Source organism: Musca domestica, unplaced genomic scaffold (assembly GCF_030504385.1).
Source record: "Musca domestica strain aabys unplaced genomic scaffold, Musca_domestica.polishedcontigs.V.1.1 204, whole genome shotgun sequence".
NCBI lineage: Eukaryota > Metazoa > Arthropoda > Insecta > Diptera > Muscidae > Musca > Musca domestica.
This window is the reverse complement of record NW_026712254.1, coordinates 616,390-635,720: the sequence shown is the minus strand read 5'-3', so window position 1 is coordinate 635,720 and position 19,331 is coordinate 616,390. Positions and strand designations below refer to the sequence as shown.

Here is a 19,331-nt window from a genome sequence, read left to right as displayed (position 1 = left end):
CGCATTATTTAAGAGTTATAATAATTATTCAAAATGTTGACCCTTTGTGGGGGAGGTACTAGATGGAGTGGACCGATATTGTTCATTTTCACAAAAGAACTAGCATTGATGAAAATATGAGGATTTGCAAAGTTCGAGCAAAATCGGATTATGGTTTCTCTTTTTGTGCAAAAAATATTTTTTTTAAAATTTCGACATTTTGTGGGGGAGGTACCAGAAGGAGTGGACCGATAAATTTCGTTTTTGCACCAGACCTTGGGCTAAAAAAATTATTGGGGTGTGTAGAATTTGAACACTACGGGACTCTTACATCACATTTTATAAGAGCTTTAATTATTTAAAATTTTGACCCTTTGTGGGGGAGGTCCCTGATGGAGTGGACCGATATTGTCCATTTTCGCACATGGCCTAGCACTGATGGAAATATGAGGATTCGCAAAGTTCGAACAAAATCGGATTATCCTTTCTCTTTCTGTGCAATAAATTATTTTCTTTGGAAATTTTGAAATTTTGTGTGGGAGGTACCAGAAGGAGTGAGCCGATATTGCTCATCTCCGAACTCGATCTAAGTTTGACAAAAATATTACGATGTACCAAGTTTGAATCAAATCGGATACTCCCTTCGAGAGTTATCGTGCGCACCAGCCAGCCAGACAGACAGACAGACAGACGGACGGACGGACGGACATCGGTAGATCGACTCCAAATGTTCTGAAACGGATTTGGTCCAAAGAGACCTAGGGTCTAAAACCATTATTTCGACTAGGCACGTTTTGGCCGTATCAAATGATACATACCCTCTGTAGCCATATGGCTGAGGGTATAAATATTGGTGATAAATGCAATAAGTATTGAGTATCAAGTCCTGCCCATTTTGGAAGTTATTTTAGCCATATCCATCTGACAGTAATCACAGCGTCACGCAGATGATCATTACGGGTATATTTTTTGCATGCCATGTAGTGCGAAGGGATCCCCGACATGGCCTTAATATACAATTGAAATTTAAACATTTTCAAAAAGAAGAAGAAGAAGTGGACTATATCAGGACTCTAAAGTCGGCGAATTTGTAGTGTTTTCGGGACAAATTTTTCCAATTTTGCCCTTAACCAACTCTCAATATTGTATAGGTGGTGACACTTCTAGTCACTTTACCCTACAACACTATGTGTTGGGGTATTATAAGTTTGATTGGGCCAAAATTTATGTAACACCTTGAAATATTGGTTTCCCACATATGGAGTGGATATTTTGAAATATTTCCTCGCCTTACAACACAGGTTGGGGTTATTATATGCAGATTTCTCCTCACGAAAATTTTCGTAAGTGTAGGGTTAGGCTCGGAAGGGCTAGGCCTATTGCTTTTAAAGATGTCCGCAATATATATAGGGGTTGAAATGGACCAACAACTAAAAATTTTCCTGATTTTGCTGCCGTTATAAAGGTGTCAAATAGAAACCAAAGAACACAAAATCTCGCATGAAGTTAGAGTTTAGGACAGCGGGTAGAATGTACCATAGAAATATGGGATATGCCGAGTTTGAAAATTGGTCGGATGTTCATCTCGCGTTTTATGAGCTTAAAGGCTATTCAAATTACTGACCCTTTGTATGGAAGGTGCCAGAAAAAACTGGAAAAAGTGAAGATGGAGTATCTTCACAGCAGATCTTATGTTAAAATAAATATAGAGATCTGTAAAATTTAAAAGGAAACGGATGATAATTTCCCTTTCTATTAGCGATTTGGTTATTGGAAATGATGGCCCATACAAAGGGAGGTACCAGACACCTGATCTTGTATTTTCAGAAGTATTTGGATATGCGAAGTTGATTATTCAAAATTTTCACCCGTTGTGGGGGAGGTACTTGATGGAATTGCTCGATATTGTCCATTTTTGCACTTGACCTATCACTGATGCAAATATTAGAATTTGCAAAATTGGAGCAAAATAGGGTGTTCCTTTCTCTTTCTTTGGAGTATAATTTTTTTTTTTTGAAAATTCCTACCTTTGTGAGGTAAGTACCTTAAGGAGATAACCGATACTGACCATCTCCGAACACGATCTATGTTTGACAATAAGATTACGATGTACCAGGTTTGGGCCAAATCGGATACTTCCTTCGAAAGTTATCGTGTGCACCAGCCAGACAGACGGAGATATGTACAAACGGACACCCCTAGATCGAACCCATATGTTTTGAAACGGATTTGGCCATTTAAGGCCTATAACCGTTGTTTCGAAGAACACGTTTGGCAACATCAAAAGTTATATATACACTCAGTAGCAGTTCAAGCAGATTCAATTTTCGCCAACATTTTCTAATTTTCTTACCCTTTATTGTTTGGATTCTTTGGTTCATAAAACAACATTTAGAAATAATAAACCGGTAACAGAAAATTTTGGGACTTTGGTTTGGAAAATATAATTCTGAAATCATTTTTCGTAAATGTTTATGTGTTTAATTGGAATAAGAGGTTTAATTTTTTTTATATATATTTCCAGTTTTTTTTTTATAGAAATACATTCATTTAGCGCTGATAAAAAATTAAAATAAATTTTTCTGTTTTTAAACTTTCCCCCATTTTATATTCATTGCAAATTTTAATAGGTCTATGATAACAGACTATCGAAAGGAACCAACTTAATAAGAGCTTTGAAACTTTGCCTTTATCTCTGGGGAAATTAACGTTGTATTTAAAGTTCTTAAGATGTGTTGTTTGTTGTTGTTACCAACTTTAGTTATTTGGCAGTAAAATGTAATGAACACCTTAGTATTAAAACATATTCACCATATCTTAAAGTCGGTGTACTGATGGCAGATTAATGATATAACTTGTGCAATCACCATTTATGTGTTATAATTTGAAATTGAAAAAAAAAATATTATTGTATGTAATGATGGGAATAAAAAACTATAGATAATTAAGATTAGCAGAGAATGTATGAAGGTCATATGGGTGTGTATGTTTCATGTGAACACTTTTATTTGTTTAAAATAAAAGTGTATGTCGTTCTCATTCTCAATCTTATACCGATGATCAGCATGTATTATTCCTCTAATTACTTTGACGAAGACGAAAGTGTTTGACTGGAATTCTTCTTCTTTAACGCTTGGGTGGAGAATATTTTGGGGTTTTCCCACTATGACTCGTGTGAGAACAACCATTCCACAATATTCAAAGATCCATATCTCAAAGGAGTTGGATACCAGAACACACTTATCCAACCATCGACGGTCAGTCTGTCTGGCCTTCGAAAACCCAGTCTAAAATGGCGATGTCATTTTTGATAAAACTGTATTCGTAGGAATTATATTGGGTATATAAGATAAATAACTTAAAAATTATGATGGTCAAGTTTGATAAAAATTAGGAGTGCTAACAAATGTCCTCAGCCAAAAAACGAGACGACCGCGAAAAAGATGATAAATTACAGCAATATCTACCAATTAGCCTTTAGACAGGTCGTTAGAGCAGTCCTTGTAAACAAGAGTTGTTCGAGTTAATACTTCCGGTTGGATACAGACAATATGCGGGTTCATTTAGTTGTGGATCATCTAGCTTTATGCATGAGTCAAAAGGTTAGGTAGCTATGCTTTCAATTCCAAATCCTGAACCTACAATCGGTAGGATCCATGAAATGAGGACCATAACACATTATGAATTTTTGTTGACAATTTTATATAAAAAACAAGTAAACAAAGGCTATAGTCGTGCGGGGCCGACCATGTGATACCCTACAACACTATAACATATGGGAAAACCTTCTGAGGTCCAAACCCATTTTAGTCGATTTTTTTTTCAAATAAAGCCATACAACCCTGTACAAATGTTATCTTTGGCCTTTGACCGGGGCATTTGTCCTGTACTTACCCCACTCTTTCATGCTGATTGGTATTCAACAATTTCACTTAAAAAACAACTTCCAAAATGCCCTTTCCCTTATCTCTCTCTCCCTCTTCATGCAAAACTGTGTGTCGATTGGTTTTCAATTGTTACCCATAGAGCGACACCAAAATCGGTTTTGGTCCTTTTAAACAACTAAATATACATCTTCAAAATAATAGGATTCTATTCTGACCCTAACCTACATGCAATATTTCGTGAGAATCGGACGATAATTGCGACATGAATATAATACCCTCAACAAATAGTGTTGCAGGGTGTAAAACATATTAAAAACTGTACAAATCAAAATTGTATCTCAAATATGAAAAAATCGCATGCAAAAAACAAATTCTTGGCAAAAATAGATTGCTTCTGTTTTGCTATATACCCGATATCTTGGCTATCAGTATCTCTGTAACGGTCAATAGTGACATTTTAATGTATTTGTGATTTCGCTGGGATTAAAAATATTCTCGGCTTTGTGGAAATTTTCGTATTTTTTTACATAAATTTTATAGTCGATTTTACCCGCTAAATATTGTCCGATGACCGAACAAAATTTAATGCTTTTGCCCAGCCCAAAACTCTAGCCCTATGCTAAATCCTGATCTGAACTATACAAAATGTGAAACTTATCTGCAAGCTAGTGCGTAGGAGGGACATATCTACATCTATAAATAAGAAAAATGTTTGTATGCACTGATTTTTTTGAAAATTTCCGTGTATATTACAACATCTCCTAAAAGTAACACAGGCTATATAAATGTTTGAAATTGTTTGAATTTGAAGATATAGCATCAGAATCGGAGTTACCTCCCAAAAATTTAGATTTTATATGTATTTATATATATTGATTGATTATAGGTACAGCCCTTAAATTTGGAACGTGTAACGGAATTCGGAACAAAAATAAATTTACCAAATTATATTGAAATCGGTCCAGATTTCAATTATTTGCTGCATTAAGCAATTAATTTAAATGCAATTTGGAATGTGTGATGGAATTTGTCTAAAAAAGTTGTTTGCCAAATTATATTGAAATCGGTTTAGATTTGGATTAGCTCCCTTATACATTTTCTGGTGATTTCATGAATATGATGTACCAAAAACCCTACGTATCTCTAATTTCAATAAAATTTTAAATATGTAACGGAACTTAAAACGAACATACATTTGCCATATAGTATTAAAATCGGTCCAGATTTGGATATAGCTCCCATATATATTTTCGGGCGATTTCACACATTTGATGCACCAAAAACGATACGTATGCCCGATTCCAATGAAATTCGGCATGAGTGACTAAATTTGGTACAAAATAAATTTGTCAAATTATATTGAAATCGGTACAGATTTGGATATAACTCCCACATATATTGTCGACCGATTTCGTTTATTTGATGTACCAAACATGATATGTATGTTCTATTTTAACGAAATTTGGAGTAAGTGAGGGGATTTGATCAGAAAATAAATTTGTCAAATTATATTGAAATCGGTTTAGATTTGGATACATCTCCCATATATATTTTCGGCCGATTTCACATGAAATTCGGCATGAGTGTCTAAATTTGGTACAAAAATAAATATGCCAAATTATATTGAAATCGGTACAGATTTGGATATAGCTCCCATATATATTTTTGACCGATTTCGTTTATTTGAAGCAGCAAACACGATCAGAAAATAAGTTTTGAAGCGCACCGGGGTTCAGCTTGTCAAATCACATGTCGACCGTGGCGACAACACAATAATTTATACCATTATGTGGATGCGACTAAAACTAAGGAATTTTCTTATGGTTTTGGAATACATAATTGGACTACACATTCCCCAATTTTCGTTTTTTAGGTGTTCATAATAATAAATAATTAATTTAAAATCAAATGTTGTGATTATCAGGTCTTTTGTTTCAAATAATCCTCCTAGATTATAAATGTATAAAGTATTCGACTGGGTTTTGAAAAAATCAGGGAGACAATAATTATGTCCTCTGGTGTACCAATGGGAAATTAAAATAATATTTTAAAATGTTGATAAAATGTATTTTCATGAAATCACCATTACTATAATTTCGTAACAAAAAAAAACAAGTAATAAAGCTGCAAGTTCGGCCGGCCAGAACTTTGAATACCCTCCACCATTTAGAACGAATTTGGCAATTCTCAAAAACAATAAAATCCGTTAAAATCGTAGAAATACCGAATGTAGCCGTTATATTAGGGTCAATACGACGACATGGACCTGCATAGGTAATTTTTTTCATAAACCATTACCATATTCAAATGCCAAACTTAAAAAAGAAATCGGTGAATAATGTAGCTACAGTCATCAAAATATCGATTATCGGGAGGTACCATTATATAGGGGCTATACGAAGCCGTGAACCTGCACAAACAATTCTCTGTCTTAGGATTTAGCATTCATTGCGAACTTTAAATACTAAATTTGACACAATTCCGGTGAATAATGTCGTTAACATCATCAAAATACCGAATATCGGAAGGGGACCTGCACAGACAGTTTTCTATCTTAGGCTGTAGTATTCATTAAGAACTCCAAATAGCAAATTCGAAACAATTCCAGTTTATAATGTCGCAAAAATCATCGAAATACCGAATATCGGGAGGTACCGTTATATGGGTGCTATACGAAGACGTGGACCTGCACAGATAATTTTCTGTTATAGGCTGTAGTATCCATTTCGAACTTTAAATACCAAAGTTGAAACAATTCCGGTGAATAATGTCTCTAAAATAATCAAAATACCGAATATCGGTAGGTACCGTTATATGGAGGCTATATGATAACGTGGACCCATTTACGAACTTAACTTGCCTACTGGCAAAATATATATGTGTGCAAAATGTTAACCTTCTATCTCAATTCGTTCGAAAGATAGCGTGATTTCAACAGACAGACGGACAAACAGACGAATAGACAGACGGACATGGCTAAATCGTCTTAGAATTTTACGCTGATCAAGAATATATATATACTTTGTTGGGTCTGACATGAGTATTTCAAGGAGTAACAAACGGAATATCAAAATTAATGTACCATCCATAGTATGGTGGAGGGTATAAAAACATATTTAATGACACCACTTGAGTACAAAACCTAAAGGATTTACTTGTTATTTTTTTAATATTCGCCCCCTTTCAATGACTACTGCGTTATGATTTTAATTTTATCTTATTAATGTTATGTGAAATACTTGTAAATCATATCCAGCCTGCACTACAGTTAAAGCTTACACATATTTACTACACAGTATATTTCTTGAGCAGTACGAACAAAATTGACTAATTCTATATAATGCAACATAATACCACATATCAATACCCGGTGGTCATAACTGATTTCCCATGAAATTTAGTGTTAAAATTAAATGAGTTGCGATATAAAGTTTTTTTTCTTTCATGAATAAAGTATCGAAAACTTACCACTGAGTACATGCACACGTATGCTAGTCATTTCTGCATTCGACGGAGCACATGAATACTTTCCGGAATCGGCCAAATCAGCATTTTGCAAAAGCAAATACGATGTTGTTATATCGCCTTTCTCGGTAACCACCGAAACACCACCTCTGGTCGAGTCATAATTAATGAGCTGTAATTGTAAAAGGCATCAAAACTCTTAATAAAGTTTCTTTGACGATACTTTGTTAATTATCGCGTATGTACATTTGGGGCGTGTGGAAATGAAGTAATGGGATGGTGTAGTCAATATGACGGTGAATCTGTAATGCCATATTCAACCAAATTCAGGAAAAAACAAGTAAAAAAAGATAAATTTCGACCAGGCCGAACCTTTAATACCCTAAAACATTCGGCAAAGAAACAACTGTTTATAAAAGTATCTGTATTCAAACGTGTTCCACTTTAAACTACAGTGAGACCATTTCCTTTCAAAACAGCATAAAGTGGGTAAGGCCGTTATATGGGGACCATACCAAAACGGAAACCTCCATAGACAATTTTATACTTCAAAGATTGTCATCTACAAAATCTTCATAAATACCAAATTTTAAAAAATTTCGTGGGTAAATGTAAATAGGATTAACAAAACGCCTAATATCGGTGGATATCGTTATATGTGCGCTATAAAAAAATGTGGACCTAAATATTCAATGTTCTGTCACCGGAGCTAGAACTTATTATATAATATAAATACCAATTTTTAGACAAATCCTTGAAAAAATATTTCAAAAATCATCAAAATATTGAACATCGGGAGAAACCGTTATATGGGGTTATACAAAAACGTCGATCTATACCTACATTGTTTCGCCATCGGAGCTAGCATCCATTATGATCAGCAATTACCTATTTTTACACCAATCCTTCAAAAAATATGGTAAAAATCATCAAAATACCGAATATCGGGAGGTTCCGTTGTATGGGGGCTATATAAAAAGGTGGACCTATACATACAATATTTCGCCGCCGGAGCCAGAATCTATTATGACCTACTAATACCATTTTTTAGACAAATCCGTGGAAAAATCATAAAAATACCTAATATCGTGAGGTATCGATATATAGCGGATATACCAAAACGTGGACCGATATATCCCATTTGCAATACCAACCATCCTAGACACAATACAAATTGTTCTACCAAATTTTGAAGCTCTACGTCAAATAATGGTGGATGTTTCGTGATTTCAGGGTATAAAAATAAACCTTTGAAGGCTAAACAAGTAAAAAGCTGTAAGTTCAGCCGGGCCGATCTTTGAATACCTTCCACCATTTGGTACAAATTTGGCAATTTTCAAAAAAATAAAATCCGTTAAAAATTAGCCGTAGCCGTATATTAGGGTCTATACGCCGACGGGAACCTGCATAGGCAACTTTTGTCATAAGCTATTACTATATTCAAATGCGAAACTTGAAAAAAAATCTGTTTATAATGTAGCTTAAACCATCAAAATACCGAATATAGGGAGGCACCATGGGGGTTATAAAACGTGGACCTGCACAGACAATTTTTTTGGCTGTAGTATCCATTGCGAACTTCAAATAAAAATTTGAAACAATTCCGGCAAATAATGTCTCTAAAATCATCAAAATACCCAATATCGGTAGGTACCGTTATAAGGGGCTATACGAAGACGTGGAACTGCTCAGAGAATTTTCAGTCATAGGCTGTAGTATTCATTACGAACTTCAAATACCAAATTTGAAATAGCTCCGGTAAATAATGTCTCTAAATCATCAAAATAGCCAATATCGGTAGGTACCGTTATAAGGGGGCTATACGAAGATGTGGACCTACATGGCCTATTTTATGTTTCATGATGTAGTATCTATTACGAACTTCAAATATAAAATTTGGAACAATTCAGGTAAATAATGTCGCTCAAATCATCAAAATACCGCATATCGGGAGGTACCGTTATATGAGGCCTATACGAGGTGGACCTACATGGCCCATTTTCAATACCAAAAGTCCTGCAGATATAATACACATTCGGGTAATTTTTATCAACTTACTTCATTTCGTTCGGAAGCTAAAGTAATTTCCACAGAAGGACAGACATTGCTAAATCGACATAGAATTTTATGGTGATCAAGAATTATATACTATGTGGGGTCTAAAATGTATATTTCGAGATATTACAAACAAACTTAATATACCCTCCATACCATGGTGGAGGGTATGTAAATTAAGTAATTAATTTTTTGTGCTAACAGACCATACTTTGTCTAGAATCTTCAAAATAATGCAAATTTGACAGTATAATAGGGGGATTACGACCAGTCTTCAAAACCTACGACTTTTGTTGGAACTTAATATCTAACATCTGTATGTATGTCACATTGTATGGGGGCTGAGTTAATATAAGATTTGTTGAAACTGAAAATGAAAGACACAAGCAGTGTGAGATACGGACGATATTTTTTAGCTAAATAAATAACAAACTTTTGAACTAAAACCAATTTATTGTTCCCAAGAAGGTTATAAAAATTTCACCAATATCACATTTCAATACCCTCAGATATTATCTCTTCCAAAAAAAGTATCACTTTTAATCGAATAATTATGTTTAAAAAAAATCTCTCTTGTTGATGATGATTACGATAATGGCATTACAATAGGTCAGATATAAAAAAGGAGAGTGAATAAATACGTAAACATAAATTACCTCTTCGTGATGATACCAAAATACGTAGGCAGGTGGCTCAAGGCAAAATTTTACGGTGCATGTAAGATTTATGGTGCTACCTTTGTCGACATAAAGGTCAGGACCGCCATAGATGCTGGCCGTTGGCACTGTTAACACATTATGGTTGAAATGATGTTTACGTTGGGATGTTGTTGTTGATGTTTTTGTTGTTATTTGTTTTTGATATTTCATTCAACAGTCCATTTTAGATGCCGAAATTAGCATAGCGAACGTACATAGAAAAGAAAAGTAAGAAAAATTTTATGGGAATTTTTTGGTATATCAAAAAAAATTGTTAAGTCTATTTTGGTGTTTTCTTGTTTTGTCTGCTAAGGGTTATAAATATTTAAAGATGTAATAAATTCCGTAAAATATTTCATAGATAAATTCAATTGAATTTTTTCTGGTTTGACCAGACGGTAATCGTTATATGGGTACTACATAAATTTAAGTTAGAGCCAGAGCTGTCAGAGAAATAAAACTTGTTTCTTTATCACTGGAAAAAAAATTAAAAAAGAAGGCACACAAGAAGATAGTTTTTTGTGTATAGGACAATTGAAAACATTGTTGTGTTATTTATTTACGGCTTACATTTGAATTTCGAGTCTATAAACTTTTAGTAAAATTCTGTACAAATTTGCGAACTCTATTCGAAATACAAGAGACTTGAAATGTACAGAAAAAGCAATAGGAGCCCCAAATTTTCTAGATTATCAAACCTCAATACAATGGCGGCTGTATCCAATTCACAGAAATCGCTGAATTTAGTGTTTTAAATTTCATGCCTTTCATTCTAGATTCATTATTTTAAGGGTAAACGAGCTAAGATTAACAAATCTGCTTACCATATTTGACTTTGAAAGGGGACCCGTTTGTTCGGCCATGTCGGTTGGAAAAACGTAACCTATACCCAATAATTTGCCAAAGTGTACCCAGATATATACCGACTATGTTATACCCTATAACACTACAATATATTGAAAACCCCCTTATGTAAAAATCGAATTTGGAAGATTTCGCTTTTGAAATGTCATAGAACCCTGTCCAGATGTCACCCTGAGCTTTTTGATTGGGGGCATTTACAGAATATTTACTAACTCCCTCCAAAATTATAGACTTCTTCCTTGTCCTTAACTCTCTTCTCATGCTAAATTCCGTGTCGATTGGTTTTCAACTGTGGCCTGTAGAGCGACTTCAATATCGGGAAAAATTTAGTTTATTTTTGGTCAATTGAACCCCTAAATTTACATACTCAGGAAAATTTTCGCGAAGATCTTACGATAATTGCGACCTGTATATAATACCCTCAACATATAGTGTTGTGGGGTGTAGAAAAACTTTACAAAATAATTTTACGTGATTTTCTTACATTCTATCCCCTTCTGGGAACAGACCATTCTAAATTGATGAGAATTGTCCAGCGGTTCTTGACTTATAGGCAGAATAAGTAAGATACAGGGTTGCCCATATTCGACGGACCCATCTGGCAACGCCATAACTTTTGACAGAGATGTCACATCGCTTAATGACATACCGCGTTTGAAGCGTCAGTCCAAGCAGATTTTTACCATGAACCAATACACGCAACGCGAGCGCTCTGAAATAGTTGAAATTTACAAGAAAACTCAACGTGCTTATAAAACGTTAAAAAATGTGAGAAGTGCGCCTTCTAAGAACACCATTAAGCGTTTATACGAAAAATTTTCGACTGGTAAGGCTCTTTCTAATCCCAAGAGGCCATATAAAAGTCGACCAAGGCGATCGGCCGAGAATATCGCTGCCGTACGAGCCAGTGTTGAGAGGTCCCCAAGAACATCTCAGAAACGCCGTTCTCAGCAGTTGGGTATGGCTCGGTCCACTTTACAACGGATTATTCGCATTGATTTGCATTTGTTCCCGTACAAGCCTCGTCGATTGGAATGGGTCCAAAAGACCCAAAGGTCCGTCGAATGTGGGCAACCCTGTATATTTATTTTACATACAGTATGAGCTGCTTTCATTTCTAAGACACTCGTCCGACAGCTGTTAAAATAATTCCAGTGACAGCTTATTATATTGTTTACAAGCGTACAAAAGCATTTTGGTGAGAATTTTCCAGAAATAAAGATATTCGTAATGCAATTCAAGCGTGATAGTGTGATTTCTTTATACTTGGCAGGAAAACCACAAGTGGCTATCGTAAGAGCACTCCAGCATTTAAATGTGAATAAATCTGTTTTGTCCCGTACAATCGCTCGTTATCGTGATACTGGTAGCGTGGCCCGACGTCAAGGAAGTGTACGGAAAAACAGCAACAGCAGCAGAAATGGTTCGGAAAGTAAAGAAGCGACTTGATCGACACCCGCGTCGAATTTCCGAAAAATGGCTCGTGTGCTGACCGATCGCAATATTCCATTCGCAAATATTGAAACATGAGCTCGGGATAAAGCCATTGAAATTCCAAAAAGTACAATAACTTATTCCGCAACGGAAAGAAAATTGACTCAAAAAAGCTAAAGAGTTGCTTCGCTTGGCCGAAAGTGGTGAACTGCTGAATTTTGTTTTCTCCGATGAAAAAACATTCGTTGTTGCTTCGCTTGGCCGAAAGTGGTGAACTGTAGAATTTGGTTTTCTCCGTTGAGAAAACATTCATTGTCCAGTAGTTTATAAACAAACAAAGTGATCGTGTTTACTTGCCAAAGAGGTCAGCTGAAAATGTGCACCTTCGGTTGGCCACCAGAACTCAAGCGCCGGCCTTGGTGATGGTGTGGGCCGCCATAACAGCCGACTGTCTCTCTCCGCTCGTATTAATCGACCGTGGCTTTAGAATAAATGCCGACTATTATCGCGAAAATATTCTGGATTGTGTATTGAAGCCTTGGGCACTCAAACATTTTGGCCGCAGACCTTGGACATTCCAACAGGACTCAGCACCAGCGCACTGAGCAGAATGGTTACAAAATGAGGTTCCTCACTTCATTTCCAGCGCACAATGGCCACCAAAATCTCCGTATACCAATCTGTTGGACTATTGTGTCTGGAGTATTTTGGAAAACAAGGTTGGCTCTAAAAAATACCAAAGTGTCGATCACCTGAAGCAAGCGCATCGCCGAGAATGGGCCAAAATACCGCAGAACAACATTTGGGCAGCGTGTGATAGTTTTATTGGACGTTTGAAGGCCATAATTCGTGCCAAAGGTGACCAATTCGAACAAATCTAAACTTATTCTAAAATCTGAAACTATATCCGACATATTTTGCTTCCATTCAATAGAATTAAAAAAATGTAAAAGTTGTGGCGTTTGACTTTGTTGCAGTTTTTTTTTATTTCACCCTGTATATGAAACTTGCATTCCAACCTTTATTCCCATACTGAATATTAAGTTTCTACCTCTATCCGTTCACATAATACCAAATGGTATCATTATAGAAGTTTAGTATCATTTTAGAACTATTCATAAAAGTTCGAATTTCCAAGATCACTTTGGTACATCTATGCTGCACCTACAATGTGGCTTTCATTCCAAATTTCCGAATTCAAATTCATTCTGTTTGTCCAAAACAAAGTAAGCAATTTTCAATATATTTTAGTACTTTTCGTATCCTTTTAGTACGAATTTCCAAAACTCCATCTATATCACACGACTACGCACCATGAATCACCCTCGTGCAAAATTTCAAGATTTTAGCTTTAGCTGTGTCTCAATTCTTGGTCAGTCAGTCAGTTATTTTACTACTCTTATCGTAATTCCAAATTTCAGGATTCAAGCCCTATAGATTAACACAAATCCAAATTGTATTAAATTTAATATCATTTAGTATACTTATGTACGGATTTTTCAGAGCTTAAATCCCCATCCTACACTTCCACAGTAACCCCAATCCGGGATTCATCAGGAATCCAAAATATCGATTCGCCCAAATGTCCCACATATCTTAATCTTTAATTACAAAATTCAGGATACCAGCTATATCGGTTTAACCTCCATATCCCAATCCTACACTTCTACAGGAAATTCCAACTCTGTCGATCCTCCCAAAATTTATATTGTACCACATTTAGTACACATTGGTACGAATTTCCAAAATCTTATCTTATTTCCAAGTTTCAGCCGTTTCGTCTGGGCGTTGATGAATCGTTACTTCTGTCAGTCAACTACTTTACTCTAATATTAATATAGATTTCCCTAATTACTTTCTGAACTTACCCACAATATTCAAGTGTATAAAATAACTCCTGGCTGGCTGTGTAGATATCTGGCATTCATATGTGCCGGCATCACGTTTTTGTACCCATTTGATTTGTAGCGTCCAATCGCCAATGTCGCTAAAATGTAAAGCTTGGAAACGCAAATCTGATGTATAGGTGTATGTGCCCACGGTAAGGATATGCGAATCACGATGTCGTATCCATGAAACCTTAAAAGGGAAAACGAATTTTAAAAACATTTTCGTGGAATATTTAATGGGCGATAAAAATAAAATGTCTTCAAGTATTTATAAAAATCGTTCTGTGGAAATTCAATTCCTAGAAATTTCTATTTTGGTAATGACTTACTGTTTTATTTCCCAAATTAATTACACGACAATTTAAATATGCTGTCTTTCCCATTAACGCTGTCACGTTGCGTGGAGTTGTCGGATCGACATATGGTTCTATCCACGGTGGTGGCGTGTATGTTGGCAGCGTTGTTCTGTATGTGGTTTCATCGTACATTTGTATTGCATTGAATGAAACGGTGACATCGGCATTACATTGCTCTGAAATGTGAAAAAGATTTATGAAATAAATATTTGTTAAGCAATCAAGATTATTTGTATCTTCAACTTTATAAAACGAAAGAACTTAGTGATAACTGACTAACAAATACAGGCTGAGATGAAAAAACTGCAACAAAGTCAAACGGCATAATTTTTACATTTTGTTTTTCTTTAATTTTATAGAATGAAAGCAAAAAAATTCGGAAATAGCATCAAATTTTAGAATAAGTATAGATTTGTTCGAATTTGTCACCTTTGGCACGAATTTTGGTCTTCAAACGTGCAATGAAACCGTCACACGCCGCCCGAATGTTGCTCTGCGGTATGTTGGCCCATTCCCGGTGAAACGTTTGCTTGAGGTGATCGACACTTTGGTATTTTTAGTGCCAACCTTGCTTTCCAAAATACTCCAGACACAATAGTCCAACGGATTGGTATCCAGAGATTTTGGTGGCCATTGTGCGCTGGAAATGGAGCGAGGAACCTCATTTTCACCTTTGGCACGAATTTTGGTCTTCAAACGGGCAATGAAACCGCCCACGCTGCCCGAATGTTGCTATGCGGTATTTTGGCCCATATCCGGCGAAGCTTTTGCTTGAGATGATCGACACTTTGGTATTTTTTAGTGCCAAACTTGCTTTCCAAAATACTAGAGACACATAGATCCAACGGATTGGTATCTGGAGATTTTGGTGACCATTGTGCGCTGGAAATGGCGCGAGGAACCTCATCTTGTAACCATTCTTGGTGGCGCGTGCTGAGTGCGTTGCTGTCCAAGTCCTGATTGAATGTCCAAGGTCTGCGGCCAAAATGTTTGCGTGCCCAAGGCTTTAATACCCCTTCCAGAATATTTTCGCGATAATTTACGCATTTATTCTGATGCCACGGTCGAATACGAGCGGAGAGCGACCATCGGCTGTTATGGCGGCCCACACCAACACCTTGGCCGGCGCTTGAGTTCTGGCGGCCAACCGAAGTTGCACATTTTCAGCTGACCTCTTTGGCAAGTAAACACGAAGCAACTCTTTAGCTCTTCTGAATCTATTTTCTTTCTGTTGAGGTGTAAGTTCTTGCACTTTTTGGAATTTCAATGGCTTTACCCAGAGCTCATTTTTTAATATTTGCCGAATAGAATATTGCGATATGTTCAGCTCACGAGCCATATTTTGTTAACTGCGATGCGGGTTTCGATCAAGTCGCTTCTTTACTTTTCAAACCATTACTGCTGATGTTGCTGTTTTCTTCCGTCCACTTCCCTGACGACCGGCGAAGCGCTTGCATGAGGCGATCGACACTTTGGTATTTTGTAGTGCCAACCTTGCTTTCCAAAATACTCCAAACACAATAGTCCAACGGATTAGTATCCGGAGATTTTGGTGGCCATTGTGCGCTGGAAATGGAGTGAGGAACCTCATTCATTTTGTAACCATTCTTGGGTGGCACGTGCTGAGTGCGTTGCTGTCCAAGTCCTGATGGAATGTCCAAGGTCTGCGGCCAAATGTTTGCGTGCCCAAGACTTTAATACCCCTTCCAGAATATTTTCGCGATAATTTACGCATTTATTCTGATGCCACGGACGAATACGAGCGGAGAGCGACCATCGGCTGTTATGGCGGCCCACACCAACACCATGGCCGGCGCTTGAGTTATGGTGACCAACCGAAGGTGCACATTTTCAGCTGACCTCTTTGGCAAGTAACCACGATCGTTTTGTTTGTTTACAAACTGCTGGACAGCGAATGTTTTCTCATCGGAGAACACCAAATTCGACAGGTCACCACTTTAAGTCAAGCGAAGCAACTCTTTAGAACTTTTGAGTCTATTTTCTTTCTGGAATTTCAATGGATTTTGGATTTTTTTTTTTTTTGGAATTTCAATGGATTTACCCCGAACTCATATTCAATATTTGCCGAATGGAATATTACGATATGTTCAGCTCACGAGCCATATTTCGTTAACTGTTTGTTTGTTTACAAACTGCTGGACAGCGAATGTTTTCTCATGGGAAAAAACCAAATTCGACAGTTCACCACTTTAGGTCAAGCGAAGCAACTCTTTAGCACTTTTGAGTCTATTTTCTTTCCGGAATTTCATAGGCTTTTTTTTTTTGGAATTTCAATGGCTTTACCCCGTACTCATATTCAATATTTGCCGAATGGAATATTGCGAAATATTCAGCTCACGAGCCATATTTCGTTAACTGCGATGCGGGTTTCGATCAAGTCGCTTCTTTACTTTTCGAACCATTTCTGCTGATGTTGCTGTTTTTTTCCATCCACTTCCTAGACGTCGTTTCCATCCACTTCATAGGGCTACGCTAGCAGTATCATGGTAACGAGCGATGGTACGAGACACAAAAGATTCATTCACATTTGAATGCTGGATTGCTCTGACGATTGCCACTTGTGGTTTTTCAGCCAAATATAAAGAAATCACACTATCACGCTTGTTATTCGTGATGGATTTCAAGCGTGATAGTGTGATTTCTTTATATTTGGCTGGAAAACCACAAGTCTCTCGGGAAAATTCTTACCAAAATGCTTTTGTACGCTTGTAAACAATATAATGAGCTGTCATTGGAATAATATTAACAGCTGTCGGACGAGAGGCTTAGAAATGACAGCAGTCTGAAGTTGGTAGCAGTTTTTTCATCTCACCATGTATATCAACGCCCGAGCGAAACCCCGAGGCTAGAATATGGCTAGGAACACATTTTGGCCAATTAAGAATTATGTTTCCTCAAATATTATCTTTTCTGGCGAATCAGGGCATTTACTTATTTGTATATAATTCACATATTTAATTTAAGCCTACTTCGTTTTTAATAGGAATTTGTGCAACATTTAAAAAAAGGTTCAAGTGAAATTAGTGTAAATTGTTGTTTATTATTTTTCATTTACCATTCGTTCAAGTTTCTGTGAGAAAATTCCTAGTGTTAAATATAATTTGCGGTTTGTCTGTGTAATTATGATATTACAACGAAATTCCGCATTATTACAAAGTTCTGTGAATAACATCATTTATGAACATCCAAATTAACTGTGATTCTTGGTAGTAAAGATTAAACGAACAAAATTCACTTCTGTTGCACGAAAACACACAATTCCCATCCGCACGCCTATTACACCGACACATAAACAAATACACGTACACATACTAGTAATTTAATTAATAATAAGCTAAACAATATTTTAAGCAGTGGCATTTAAGGCAGTTACCCACCAGCACCATCACCACCACAAGCCTGTTTTTTGTTTCGTTCGTTTCATGTCAGTGTCCATTATGAAGTATGATTTATTTTTAAACATTTGTTAACACTCATACGCCAGCCACGGTTGTTGTCGTTATTGGCAACACATTTATTTGTTGTGTACTCGTACACACGGCTGATGTATGTATGTATGTATGTGTAGGTACACTCGCTCATGGCGTGTTAACATTTTCACCTAATATTCGTGAAACCATGAACATGAAATTATAAATATCACGCTATTTTCTTATCAAACTTCCTTCCGATATAACCGTAACATTTGCTGTTTTTTTTCTGGGGGAAAACACAGCGTGAATAAAGATATTATCGCAAGCAAGGTTCATATAAATACCATGTATGGTGGTACTTGCAATGAAGTGCTTCCGAAAATATTAGAATTCAATTACGTTACAATACGTAGGAATTATGAATTAACAAGCAGCGGGTCGCAGTATAATTTCCTTAATGTTAGTGGCAAAGGAAAATATATCATGTGCGCCACTTTTGATAGGCAAACGTACACTTTTGACAAATGCATAATTAATGAGTTTTTATAGCGCATTTTCTACATGGTCAGTAATTGATTGATTTTAAGTGCGATTTTTATAAAAAAAAAACAAGTAAGAAAGGCTATAGTCGTGCGGGCCGACCATGCGATACCCTACAATACTACAATATATTCGAAGTCCCCTTATGTCTAAATCCATTTTAGAAGATTTCGTTTTTGAAATTATGTCAAAGATCCCTGCCCAGATGATACCTTTAGGTTTTTGACCCGGGGAATTTGACCAATATTTACGCATTCCGTCGTCTTTTTAGATATTCAGAACTATTTCACACGAAAATTGTTGTAAATTTTACAGTTAATTATAATCCAATGGTCATCCAAAATGCTACACTTCTTTCCTGTCCTTATGTGCTTGGTTTTCAATTGTGACCCACAGAGCGACTACAAAATTAGAAAAAAATTTTTTGTTCCTTTGAACCTAAATGTATATCTTAAGAACAATAGGCTTTAATTCTGAGCCTAACCCTACAACAATGCAAAATTTCTTGAGGATCAGGTGACAATTGTGCTGCGGGGTGTAGAAAAATTTTGAAAATAAGCAATTCAAAATTGTAAGTTAATTGAAAAAATCGCATGTAAATATGACAAAAATTAAAATATGCAGCAGAAACAGTCACTTTTTATTGGCATATTTTGGCGATTTTCGTAGATCTTATCGTCTTCTGACAAGAAACCATCCCGATTTGATGAGAATTGTGAAAATCAGCGGC

The 19,331-nt window shown here is 36.2% G+C and overlaps 1 protein-coding gene across 1 annotated transcript in view; it reads right to left on the bottom strand.

Moving 5' to 3' along the window:
* LOC101893251 (protein sidekick-like) overlaps positions 1-19,331 on the bottom strand; it is a 38,512-nt gene that overhangs the window by 1,871 nt on the left and 17,310 nt on the right. Inside the window, exons 2-5 of the mRNA XM_011293350.3 lie at positions 14,601-14,803; positions 14,251-14,461; positions 10,043-10,170; positions 7,335-7,503 (exon numbers count right to left, since the gene is read on the bottom strand). Of these exons, the coding sequence (XP_011291652.2) occupies positions 7,335-7,503; positions 10,043-10,170; positions 14,251-14,461; positions 14,601-14,803 (711 nt within the window). The remainder of the gene's footprint in view (positions 1-7,334; positions 7,504-10,042; positions 10,171-14,250; positions 14,462-14,600; positions 14,804-19,331) is intronic.